We start from the raw sequence: 12,176 nt of genomic DNA on the forward strand, positions 1-12,176 counted from the left end.
CTCCTAACTGCTCCCCCTGCTGGCCTGGTTGCCCTCAACTGCACCCTCTGCTGGCCTGGTTGCCCCAACTGCCCCGCCTGCCAGCATGGTCGCCCCCAACTGCCCCCCCTCTGCCAGCCTGGTCGCCCCCAACTGTCCCCCTCTGCCAGCCTGGTCACCCCCAACAGCCCCCCTGCTGGCCTGGTCACCCCCAACTCCCCCCCCCCCCCCCCCCCCCCCGCCACACCAGCCTGGTCGCCCCCAACTGCCCCCCCTGCTGGTCTGGTCGCCCCATGCAGCCTGCTGTTTGGTTGTTACTGTTACCGTGACAGTGTCCCAGACAATTTGCATATTCCTCTATTATAAGTATAGATAATACTATACTGTATTGCATCGTATATATAATATATGAAATAGCCATATCATTTAGTATAAGGTATAATGTTAATATATAACAATAATCAAAAAATTAGTTTGAAGAAATTCAATCAAAGAACTTAGGTGAAACCTATCGCAGTTTAGCTTCATTAAGAACTCAAACATATGAACTCACTTATTTTTCCTGTAATCCCTTTTTTAATTTTGATATAAACAATGCATAGTATAAAACATAGCATCTTTAATTTTTCTATTAAGAAGTAGATGAACCCTACCTGGTTTGGCTCAGTGGATAGAGCTTTGGCCTGTAGACTAAGGGGTCCCAGGTTCAATTCTGGCCAGGGGCACATGCCCGGGGTTGCGGACTTGATCCTCCCCAGTAGGGGGCGTGCAAGAAGCAGCTGATCAGTGATTCTCAACATTGATGTTTCTATCTCTCTATCCCTCTCCCTTCCTCTCTGAAATCAATAAAAATTTTTTTTTTTAAAAAAAGAAGTAGATGAAACTTTTTGTGTAGTATTAGAGAATCACAATATGGTGTCATATCCATAAGTGCTCTCATAAATAATCTGCTCTTGTAAATAATATTTATAACTCTTAGACTCAGAAATAGAGCTTTTAGCCGAAACCGGTTTGGCTCAGTGGATAGAGCGTCAGCCTGTGGACCGAGAGGTCCCGGGTTCGATTCCGGTCAAGGGCATGTACCTGGGTTGCGGGCACATCCCCGGTGGGGGATGTGCAGGAGGCAGCTGATCGATGTTTCTCTCTCATCGATGTTTCTGACTCTATCTCTCTCCCTTCCTCTCTGTGAAAAATCAATAAAATATATTAAAAAAAAAAAGAAATAGAGCTTTTAAATAAGTATTTTTAAGCCTCAAATTAAATATCTTTAGTTAGTTAACATGTTTTTTTCTTTCCTTCAAATCGAAAGATTTATTAAAATTCCAGCTGCATCTTTTACAGACATTGATAAACTAATACAAAAATTTATATGGAAATGCAAAGGACCTAGAATAGTAAGAAATACTTCCTTTTTTTCTTTTTATTAACTTTATTAGGGTGACACTGGTTAGCAAAACTATACAGGTTTCAGATGCACAATTCCACAACACATCATCTGTACACTCTATTGTATGTTCATTACCCCAAGTTAAGTCTCCTATCACCATTTATCCCCCCTATAACCTCCTCCTACCTCCATTCCCTCAAATTACTTCTTCTTATAAAAGAACAAAGTTGGAGCTCTAATACTATCCACTTTTAAAACTATAGCCATTGCTGCATTAATCAGGACAGTGTGGTATTGGTATAAAGATATACATATAGATCAGTGTCAAGAAATAAACCCTTACATTATGGCCAATTTATTTTTTTCAACAACAATGCAAAGGCAGTTCAGTAAAGGAAAGAACAATGTTTTCAACAAATAGTACTGGAACAATTATATATGTATGCAAAAAAAAAAAAAGAACTTAAATAGAGAAATTAACTCTAACTGGATCATAAATTAGAATAAAATATAGGAGAAAATCTTTGCTGGTAGGAATGTAAAATCTTTCAGACACTTTGAAAAAAACAGTTTGATAGTGTCTTAAAAGATTAAACACAAACTTACCATTCAACCCAGGAATTTTACTCTAGGTTTTTATTGATGAGAAATGAAAATGTATGTTCACCCAAAGATTTATACATGAATGTTTATAGCAGGATTATTCATAATAGCCCCAAACTGAAGCACTCTAGATCTCCGTCAACTGGTGAATGGATAAACAAATGTGATATGTTCTTATAATGGAAGACTATTCAGCAATAAAAAAGGAATGAACTTCATGCATGAGCCTCAAACAAATTATCATTAAGTGAAAGAAGACAGACAAAAATCTACATAACATATGATTCCATTTATATGAAATGTTCAGAAATTGCAAGTCTATATAGCCCAAAAGCAAAACAATGGTTGTTTGGAGCTGGAGTGGAAGTAGTGATTGAGTGAATATGAGCCCAAAGGAACTTTTTTAAAAATATATTTTTATTGATTTCAGAGAGGAAGAGAGAGGGAGAGGGAGATATAAACATGAATGATGAGAATCATGGATCAGGTGCTCCTTTCTGGGCACTGAGCCCGCAGCCCAGACATGTGCCCTGGCAGGGAATAGAACTGTGGACCCCTGGTTCATGGATTGATGCTCAACCACTGAGCCACACCAGCTGGACCCAAGGGAATTTTTTGCAGAGATGGAAATATTTTAGAACTGGACCTTGGTAATGACTGTACAATTATATAAATTTCCTAAAAATAATTGAATTGTATACCTTAAAATGGTGAATTTTAGAGTATGTAAATTATACTTACATAAATTATGCTGTTAAAATAGGTATGCATTGTATTAGAATTCTTTTAAAAATATATTTTCTTGATTTTTTACAGAGAGGAAGGGAGAGAGATAGTCAGAAACATCGATGAGAGAGAAACATCGATCAGCTGCCTTCTGCACATCCCCCACTGGGGATGTGCCCGCAACCCAGGTACATGCCCTTGACCGGAATCGAACCTGGGACCTTTTAGTCCGCAGGCTGACGCTCTATCCACTGAGCCAAACCGGTTTTGGCTGTATTAGAATTTAATGAGGGAAGCAGAACCAGTAGATTTACATATGTCCTCTATATGTATCCATATGTATGTATGTATATATATTTGCATATATATGTGTATATGTGTGTGTGTGTGTGTGTATACACACACACACACACACACTAGAGGCCCGGTGCACAAATATTTGTGCACTCGGGGGGGGGGGTGTACCTCAGCCCGGCCTATGCCCTCTCGCAGTCTGGGACCCCTCGGGAGATAATGACCTGCTGGCTTAGGCCTGCTCCCGGGTGGCAGAGGGCAGGCCTAATCCCTAGGTGCAGCCCCTGGTCGGGCTCAGAGCAGGGCCGATTGGGGAGTTGGGGCGCCACCCCCTGTCATGCACAGAGCAGGGCGGATTGGGAGGTTATGATGCCACCCTCAGTCACGCTCAGGGTAGGGCCGATTGGGGGGTTGGGGCATCGCCCCCTGTCACACTCAAGGCAGGGTCGATGGGGAGGTTGCGGCGCCACCCCGTCACGCACAGAGCAGGGCTGATCAGGTGGTTGAGGAGCTCCCCCCTGTCACTCACAGAGTAGGGCCGATAGGGGAGTTGGGGTACCGCCCCCTGTCACACACAGAGCAGGGCAGATTAGGGGGTTGGGGCGCCGCCCTCTATCACCCACAGAGCAGGGCCGATCAGGGTGTTGGGGCGCCGCCACTGTCACACTCAGGGCAGGGCCAATGGGGAGGTTATGTCTCTACCCCATCACACACAGAGCAGGGCCCGTGGGGTGGGGGGGGGTTGGGGCACCACCCTCTATCACCCACAGAGCAGGGCCGATCAGGGGGTTGGGGTGCCGCCACTGTCACACTCAGGGCAGGGCCGATGGGGAGGTTATGTCTCTACCCCATCACACACAGAGCAGGGCCGATCAGGGGGTTGGGGCGCCGCCACTGTCACACTCAGGGCAGGGCCGACAGGGAGGTTATGGCTCTACCCCACCACACACAGAGCAGGGCCCGTGGGGGCGGGGGGTTGGGGCGCCACCCTCTATCACCCACAGAGCAGGGCCGATCAGGGGGTTGGGGCGCCGCCACTGTCACACTGATCCCGGTGCTGGGAGGCATATTACCCTTTTACTATATAGAATAGAGGCCTGGTGCATGGGTGGGGGCTGGCTGGTTTGCCCTGAAGGGTGTCCTGGATCAGGGTGGGGGTCCCCACTGGGGTGCCTGGCCAGCTTGGATGAGGGGATGATGGCTGTTTGCAGCTGGTCACACACCCTTCAGGGTGGGGGTCCCCACTGGGGTGCCTGGCCAGCCTGGGTGAGGGGCTGAGGGCTGTTTTCAGGCTGGTGGGTGACTGAAGCTCCCAACTGCTACTTTTTTTCTTTCTTTTTTTTTTTTATTCTGGGCCAGCTTTAGCTCTGAGGCTCCAGCTCTTAGGCCTCTGCTCCTGAAAGCAGGTATCTGGTTTGTTTCAGTTCTATAATCGAAACTCTGTATCAACTCCAGCTCTGAAATTCCAGCTGGCTGAAAGCTGGTTTCTGGGGTTTTGTTTAGCTTCTATATGTTACAATGTTTCTTAAACTGCAGGCTCAGAGGCCGGCAAGGCAGGCGGGGAACGTTGCAGTCCTCCGTCACTAAAGCAAGCAAGCCTCATGTTCAGTTTAAGCCGCCTGGCTGCCGGCCGCCATCTTGGCTGGCAGTTAATTTGCATATTGCCCTGATTAGCCAATGGGAAGGGTAGCGGTCGTACGCTAATTACCATGTTTCTCTTTTATTAGATAGGATATATATATATATATATATATATATATATATATATATGAATTTATTACAAGGAATTAGCTTTTGCAATTGTAGAGAGTAGTTAGGCAAGTCCAAGATCTGTAGTGCAGGCTATCTGGAAGGGTAAATCCAGAGAGGGCGAGAAATTGTAGAGTTAGCTTCTGTTTGGAGTCAGACTCCTTGCATGCCTAAGCCTGTGTGTGTGTGTGTGTGGTTTAATCCTCACCCAAGGATATTTTTTCCATTGATTTTTAGAAAGAGTGGAAGGGAGGGAGAGGGGGAGAGAAAGAGAGAGAGAAATATCTATGTGAGACACATCGATTGGTTGCCTCCCACATACACCCCGAGTGGGGTGTAGGGATGGAATCTGTAACCCAGGTACCTGTGCTTGACTGGAAATTGAACCTGTAGCCCCTTGGTGTGCAAGCTGACGCTCTAACCACTGAGCGAGCAACACTGGCCAGAGCTAAGTCTTTTTAAAAGGACTTCCACGGATTGAGTCAGGCCCACCCAAATCTCCTTATTTATTAGGGACTTGAATTATATCTGCAAAAATCTCTTCACAGCACTGTTAGATTAGTGTTTGATTAAATAACTGGGAGAAGATGCACCTAAGATATAAAAGACTGCTGTTCTCCCTTTAGTCCTTGTAGGGATATGTCAAAGAACCGTCACATACAAATATTTTGTTTTCTACAGAAAGATAGATTGCTTTTACAAGCTACAAGTATACTTAATTTGTTCATTTGCTCACTCAGATGACATTTTTACTTATTTTAAGCTATTTTTTATTAAAAAATTTTAATGTTGACATAATTGCAGGTGTCCTCCTTTTCCCCACCCTTTGTCCACCCTTTGTCTACCCAGCCCTCTTCCCCCTCCCTTGGCCTTCACCAAACTATTGTCTGTGTCCAAGGGTTATGCATATATGTTCTTTAGCTAATCCCTTTATCTTCTTTATCCAGTCACCCCCATAGAGGATTTATTGTGTGCCAGACACAACAGTGTAGCCTATATTATGGTGACTGGCACATAGATGCTCAAATACTAGTATTTGTTGAATGAATATGCCATCAGTACACCCCCAGGACTTATTTTTTCCCCTGTTTATTTGTGCACATAGTATTTAAGCTGTTATTAAGATGGAATATCCATTGTGTAGCTTCAAACAGCAAAATTTCACATTTCTGTTTCCAAGCATACTCATAAAATTAACACACCTTTAACCTTTTTTTTTTTTTTTTGCCAATGATTTCCTGAAGAAAACGTGCTGTATAAATAAATACCAAATATAGAAACAAGATAAATTATATTGCTGATTAGTTGCAATATTTATAGAGAAGTTACGATGGGGACACTTGAACACTTGATCCTCAATTGAAATGAGTGTTTACATCTATTTTCCAACAGATCCAATTTTCCAGTCTTGCCGTTTTCCACAATTTGAAGATTCTGATTCTCTGGACCCCTTCCAAAGGAAGACAGGTAAAAAAAAAAAATCTCATTCAACCACCCTCCATTTACTTAAGTAATGAATTATTGTTGTGGCAGGTAATCCTAATCTGTCGCAGCTCAGCAACTGCCTCTCCAGGCAACCTTTTAGCCAGTCTCTCCAACTGCGACAGGGGCAGTTTCTATGGCGACTGACAACTTTGTATCTGCGGCAGGTTACAGCCTGCCTGGGCAGGGAGTCGGGGAGTCAGTGGGTTCCTGAAGTTTCGCCCCTCGTTTTCCCTTTTTCTTTCGCCAGGAGAGAAGCTCACTGAACGTTTCCCTCTTATCTGCGCAGCTGAGAAGTAGTGAAAAACAGACAGGTACCTATTTGTCTTCAGCTTTTCACCCCTCTTTCAAGCCAAGAGATCACCAAATAGATGCCTGCAGAAATACTTTCTTTTTCACGGCAGGAATCTCCAAATTCTGTGGGAATCCGAGGTAAATGCAGTTGGTATCACAGTTAATTGTCTAGCATTTACATGACATTTTAGATATTCTATGTGTTTTGCTTTATCATAATATCACTTTCTAGGAAGGCAGCAAAACTAAGATACAACATTGATATTTAAATATTAATGATATTAAATTGGTTTGGGGGAGAGAGATTATACCTCAACAACTGGATTTGTTGTTGTGATTTGCACTTTAGGAAAAATCTGAACTGAGACTTTTAGAACTGTAATTTCATCCTTGAGGAAACTGAAGCCCTAACCTGGAAGTGATTTTTTGCATTTTTTCAAAGCAAGTGGATGGTTGGGACTCTAACAGGAATCCCTGTCCATTTATTTCAACTGCCATTCTTGTTTTGTTTTAGTGTATGTGTGTGTGTGTGTGTGTGTGTGTGTCTGTGTGTGTGTGTGTGTGTGTTGGTAAGAAAACATTTATTTGGTAAATCACAGAGGTAGAAAAAGTAATTCCTGGAAGTCATGGCCTTAGGAAACAAGTTATAGAGGTAAAGAAAGGGCCTTGGACCTGGGGAGTGAGGGAGCTAATGGTAATGTGCCTTGGACGAGGAGGGGGAAGGGAAAGGCACCAGCGTGTTCTCGGGGCGGAGAGTGCCTTAACTGCCGTGAAGACTGATACCATACTTGGGAGGAAGATCTAAAAAGGCCTAGAATTTTGGGTATTGATATATTAGGTATGTTATCAATATATTGAGGCTAGTTTTTACAATAACGGCTTTATGGATTTTTCTCCTCAGATTATAGAGTATTTTTAGGAGACCAAGATGTCAGACCCAAATAAAGCTGCCATTGCTGCAGAAAAGGAGGCTCTGAACTTGAAGTTACCTCCCATTGTCCATCCTCCTGAAAACATAGGTGTTGATACACCAACACAAAGTAAGCTTCTGAAGTACAGAAGATCCAAGGAGCAAAGGAAGACAATTAATCAGTTAGTGTAAGTAGCATATTAGTAAATAATTCTTGTTTAGAATTCAAGTGAAATGATTTGTGTTCTCTCTATATATAAAAGGCTAAGCAACCATCTGACTGTCCAATTGGCCGGTAGGTATGACGCACACTGACCACCAGGGGGCAGGCTCAATGCAGGAGTTGCAGTGACCTGGCAGTGGCGGTTCTCAGGTGACACACCCCGGAACCAGAGAGGAGGGAGCCCGATTCCGGGGTGCGTCACCCGAGAACTGCCCTCTTGCAATCTGGGACGCCTCAGGGGATGTTGGAGAGCTGGTTTTGGCCCAATCCCTGCAACCAAGGCCGAGGGACCCCACCTGCCAGAGGGACCCTCCGCTCACTCCGCAGATGCCCTTTGAGCCACAACACCACCCCAGGTGTGGCAGGCCAGGGAGGAACCGCGGGAGTTTGACTCCAGAGTGTGTCTGGCCCAGCCGTGGGCAAACTACGGCCCGCAGGCCGGATCCGGCCCGTTGGAAATGAATAAAACTAAAAAAAAAAAGACCGTACCCTTTTATGTAATGATGTTTACTTTGAATTTATATTAGTTCACACAAACACTCCATCCATGCTTTTGTTCCGGCCCTCCGGTCCAGTTTAAGAACCCATTGTGGCCCTCGAGTCAAAAAGTTTGCCCACCCCTGGTCTGGCCCATCTCACCGAGTCCTGCCCTGCCAGCCACCTTCTAATTAGTTTCCTTTCAATGTGCATGAATCCGTGCACCAGGGCACTAGTATTTTCGTAAAAAGCTTTATACACCCATGCTTAACCTACTGTTGTATAAGTTTTGTATTTTCATTTCATTGTGAAGTTCTTTTATGTCAGTAAGTATACTTCTACCACATCATATTTAATGACTATTTTCCATTGTTATCTTTACACCACAAAGTATATAATCAGTCCTCTCTGGACATTTTGCAGTGCTGTGATAAATATCCCAGTAGCTGATTTCTTTTTTTTTTTTTAAATATATTTTATTGATTTTTTACAGAGAGGAAGGGAGAGGGATAGAGAGTTAGGAACATCGATGAGAGAGAAACATCGATCAGCTGTCTCCTGCACACTCCCTACTGGGTATGTGCCCGCAACCAAGGTACATGCCCTTGACTGGAATCGAACCTGGGACCCTTGAGTCCGCAGGCCACTGCTCTATCCATTGAGCCAAACCGGTTAGGGCCCAGTAGCTGATTTCTTACACACACCTTTATATCTTTAAGATAAATTCCTAGAAACAAGGTATACATTTTTCATATATTGCCAAATTACCTTGGGAAGTGTGAATTTTCATTTCTGTCAGCAATGAATTAAAGAGCATCCTCTTCCCCACACCACTGCCAACATTGGGTATTAGTGTTTTATCATCTTAGGTAAAAATGGGGAAATAAGATTTCCTTGATATTTTACCTGCTGTTCCCTAATTAGTATTGGGATAGAACTTTTTTCATATTTTGGGGGGTATTTGTATTAGTGCTTTGTGAACTCTCTGTCATGTCCATAGATCATTTTTCTTTCAGGGCTCATTATACATTTATCATTTACCAAAGTAATGAGTCAAATATATTTCTCCCAATTTTTCATTTGTTTTTAATTTTTAAGTTTTTTAATTGCCAAGAACTTTAAATTTTTCTTTTTTGATCTCTGTCATTGATATCATCTTTATAAAAGAATTTCTTTCTACTTCAAGGTTATAAAAATACATAAATTTTTGCTCTGGCCCATGTGACTCAGTTAGTTGGAGCCTCCTTCCATATACCAGAAGGTGGTAGGTTCATTCCTAGTCAGGGCATTTGCCTAGGTTGTGGGTTTGATCTCCACAGCCAATCGGTGTTCCTCTGGTGTTTCTATCTCTCATTGATATTTCTCTCTTTCTCTCTCTGTCTTCCTCCCTCTAAAGTCAAATTAAAAATATCTAAATTTTCTTCTTGTACCTCAAAGTACTAGTATTTTCCATATTAAAATGTTTAATTTATCTAATTTAAAAATAAAAAATAAAAAGCTTTATGTAGGTTTTCATAAATAGTTTTATACCATCTTGAAGTTCAATTAGGAAAACAATAGAAAAGTAATCATAGTGACAGTGAGTGATGTAATGTATGTGCTTACTCTAAGCATTGTTTTTATCACTTCACCTATATTTCTCACAACAGCCCTATAAGATGGGTACTGCTGTTATCTCTGTTTTATAGATGAGTAAACTGAGTTGCAGAGAAGTTAATAACTTACCCAAGATCACACAATCTGGTTCAGGGTTTCACATATTTTAAGCACCAAACTATTCCTCCTCTTTATATATTACTAGAGGCCCGGTGCACAAAATTTGTGCAGGGGGGGGAGCGGTCCCTCAGCCCGACCTGCACCCTCTCCAATTCAGGAGCCCTCAGGGGATGTTCTACAGATGGTTTAGGCCTGCTCCCCATGGTTCTCTGCTGTCTGCGGGGCCCATTTGGCCACTCCTGGGTCTCCATGGCGACAGCCAAGCAGGCCCTGCTCTCAGCTGCCGCCCCCAGGACTGGAGGACTCCAGTGGGGCTGAGAGGACTGGGTGCCGCCATCTTTGTGTTGGAGTCATGGTTAATTTGCATATTACTCTTTTATTAGATAGGATAATCATACTGGTCCCTGAGAGTAAAACCAAGTAATTGGGCCTCTAGGAATGATGCATTTGAACAAATACTTAATATCTAAATTTTTTTTTTTAAATTTATAGATCTGAGAGAAAGAGAGAAACATTGACCTGCTGTTCTACCCATCCATGCACTCATTGGTTGCTTCCTGAATGTGTCTTGACCAGGAATTGAGTTCAAAATCTTGGTGCTCAAACCAACTGAGCCACCCAGCCAGGGTCTTAATGATACATCCTGAAACTACTTGTACTTAAATTTTTTTACCTACAAAAGAAAATATAGTACAACATCCTGTCCTTTCCCCTCCAATTTAGTGGAAATTAAAACCACCTACCAAAAACTGTGATTAGGATGGTTCAGTTTAATTTAGCAGTTACTGAGAATTTCCTAGGTACCTGACTGACTCTGTAGGGTTCTGGGGATAACTAAAAAGAAAAAAACAGTGAGCTTATTTGTACAATTCTAACCTAACACTGAAGTATAAAATGGGAAATTTCTGTATAGTAGATTTCTGCTTCTCTTTCTGAATTCTCTTTCTCTTCTTGGTTTGCCTCATTTAACATATTTTTTGCAACTGACTAAATTTTACTGTTTGTTACATTGTTAATGATTATATTGTTGCTAATTTTTGCAAATTTTATTTTCTTTTTTTTTTAATTTTTTTTTAAATTTTATTTTCTTTACAATTAAACTGATCTATAAAACTTTTTTAGATTTACATTTTTATTAGTTTCTCAATCATCTAATCATATTTAAATCCAAATTTATAAGGTATATTAACTAATATTAGTATATGTATTACTAGACCACCAGAGGGCAGGAGACAATGCCCAGTGGGTAAAAATCCTTTACCCACTTCATTTCTAGGACTCTACTCAACATTTCAGTAGACCTACAGAATAGAGATGGGGGTCCCTTAGGAGTTAAGTATTATTCTTACTCTAAAATCTTTCACTTTCTCACATTGTCATGTTGAACTACTTGCAGTTCCAGGAATCCTATCTAATAATAGACAAAAAGGGTAATTGACTGTACCTTCACTACACCTCCCATTGGCTAATCATCACGATATGCAAATTAACCGCCAACAAATATGGCGGTTAATTTGCATAGTAGGAGCCCAGTGGCTATCGGCTATTGGAGCTTGCAATCAGAGCTGCGAAGTCCCCTGCCCGGGCCTAAGCCTTGGCCAGAGGCGTTAGGCCTGGGCAGTGGCGGAACCAGCCATCGCGGGGAGCAGGGGCGGAGTCAGTGATCGTGGGGAGCTGGGGGTCCACTGCCCAGGCCTAATGCCTCGGCCAAAGGCCTTAGGCCTGGGCAGGGGCAGAGCGGGAGATCGTGGGTAGAAGGGGCGGAGCCGGCAATGATGGGAGCTAGGGGTCCTCTGCCCAGGCCTAATGCCTTGGTCAGAGGCATTAGGCCTGGGCAGGGGCGGAGCCGGCAATCCCTGGAGCTGGGGGTCGTCTGCCCAAGCCTAACGCCTTGACCAGAGGTGTTAGGCCTGGGCAGGGGCGGAGCCAGTGATCGCTGGGAGCAGGGGCGGAGTCGGCGATCGTGGGGAGCTGGGGGTTCCCTGCCCAGGCCTAACCCCTCGGTCAGAGGCATTAGGCCTAGGCAGGGGCAGAGCGGGAGATCCCGGGGAGCTGGGGGTCCCCTGCCCAGGCCTAATGCCTTGGCCAGATTCATTAGGCCTGGGCAGGGGCGGAGCCAGCAATGGCTGGGAGCTGGGGGTCCCCTGCCCAGGCCTAATGCCGTGGCCAGAGGCGTTAGGTCAGGGCAGGGGCAGTTCCAGCAATCGGGGGTAGCAGGGGCCAAGCTGGTGATGGTGGGAGCTGGGGGTTCCTTGCCCAGGCCTAAGGCCTTGGCCAGAGGCCTTAGGCCTGTGCAGGGGCAGAGCCAGAGATTACAGGGAGCAGGGAGGGAGCTG

General features: G+C 43.9%; 1 protein-coding gene across 1 annotated transcript in view; it reads left to right on the top strand.

Annotated features, from left to right (window-relative positions):
* DNAH12 (dynein axonemal heavy chain 12) overlaps positions 1-12,176 on the top strand; it is a 244,444-nt gene that overhangs the window by 1,776 nt on the left and 230,492 nt on the right. The window contains exons 2-4 of the mRNA XM_081105960.1: positions 6,131-6,205; positions 6,471-6,534; positions 7,416-7,612. Coding sequence (XP_080962086.1) covers positions 7,443-7,612 — 170 coding nt within the window. The 5' untranslated portion in view covers positions 6,131-6,205; positions 6,471-6,534; positions 7,416-7,442. The remainder of the gene's footprint in view (positions 1-6,130; positions 6,206-6,470; positions 6,535-7,415; positions 7,613-12,176) is intronic.

Source organism: Myotis nattereri, assembly GCF_964212035.1.
Source record: "Myotis nattereri genome assembly, chromosome: 14".
Lineage (NCBI taxonomy): Eukaryota > Metazoa > Chordata > Mammalia > Chiroptera > Vespertilionidae > Myotis > Myotis nattereri.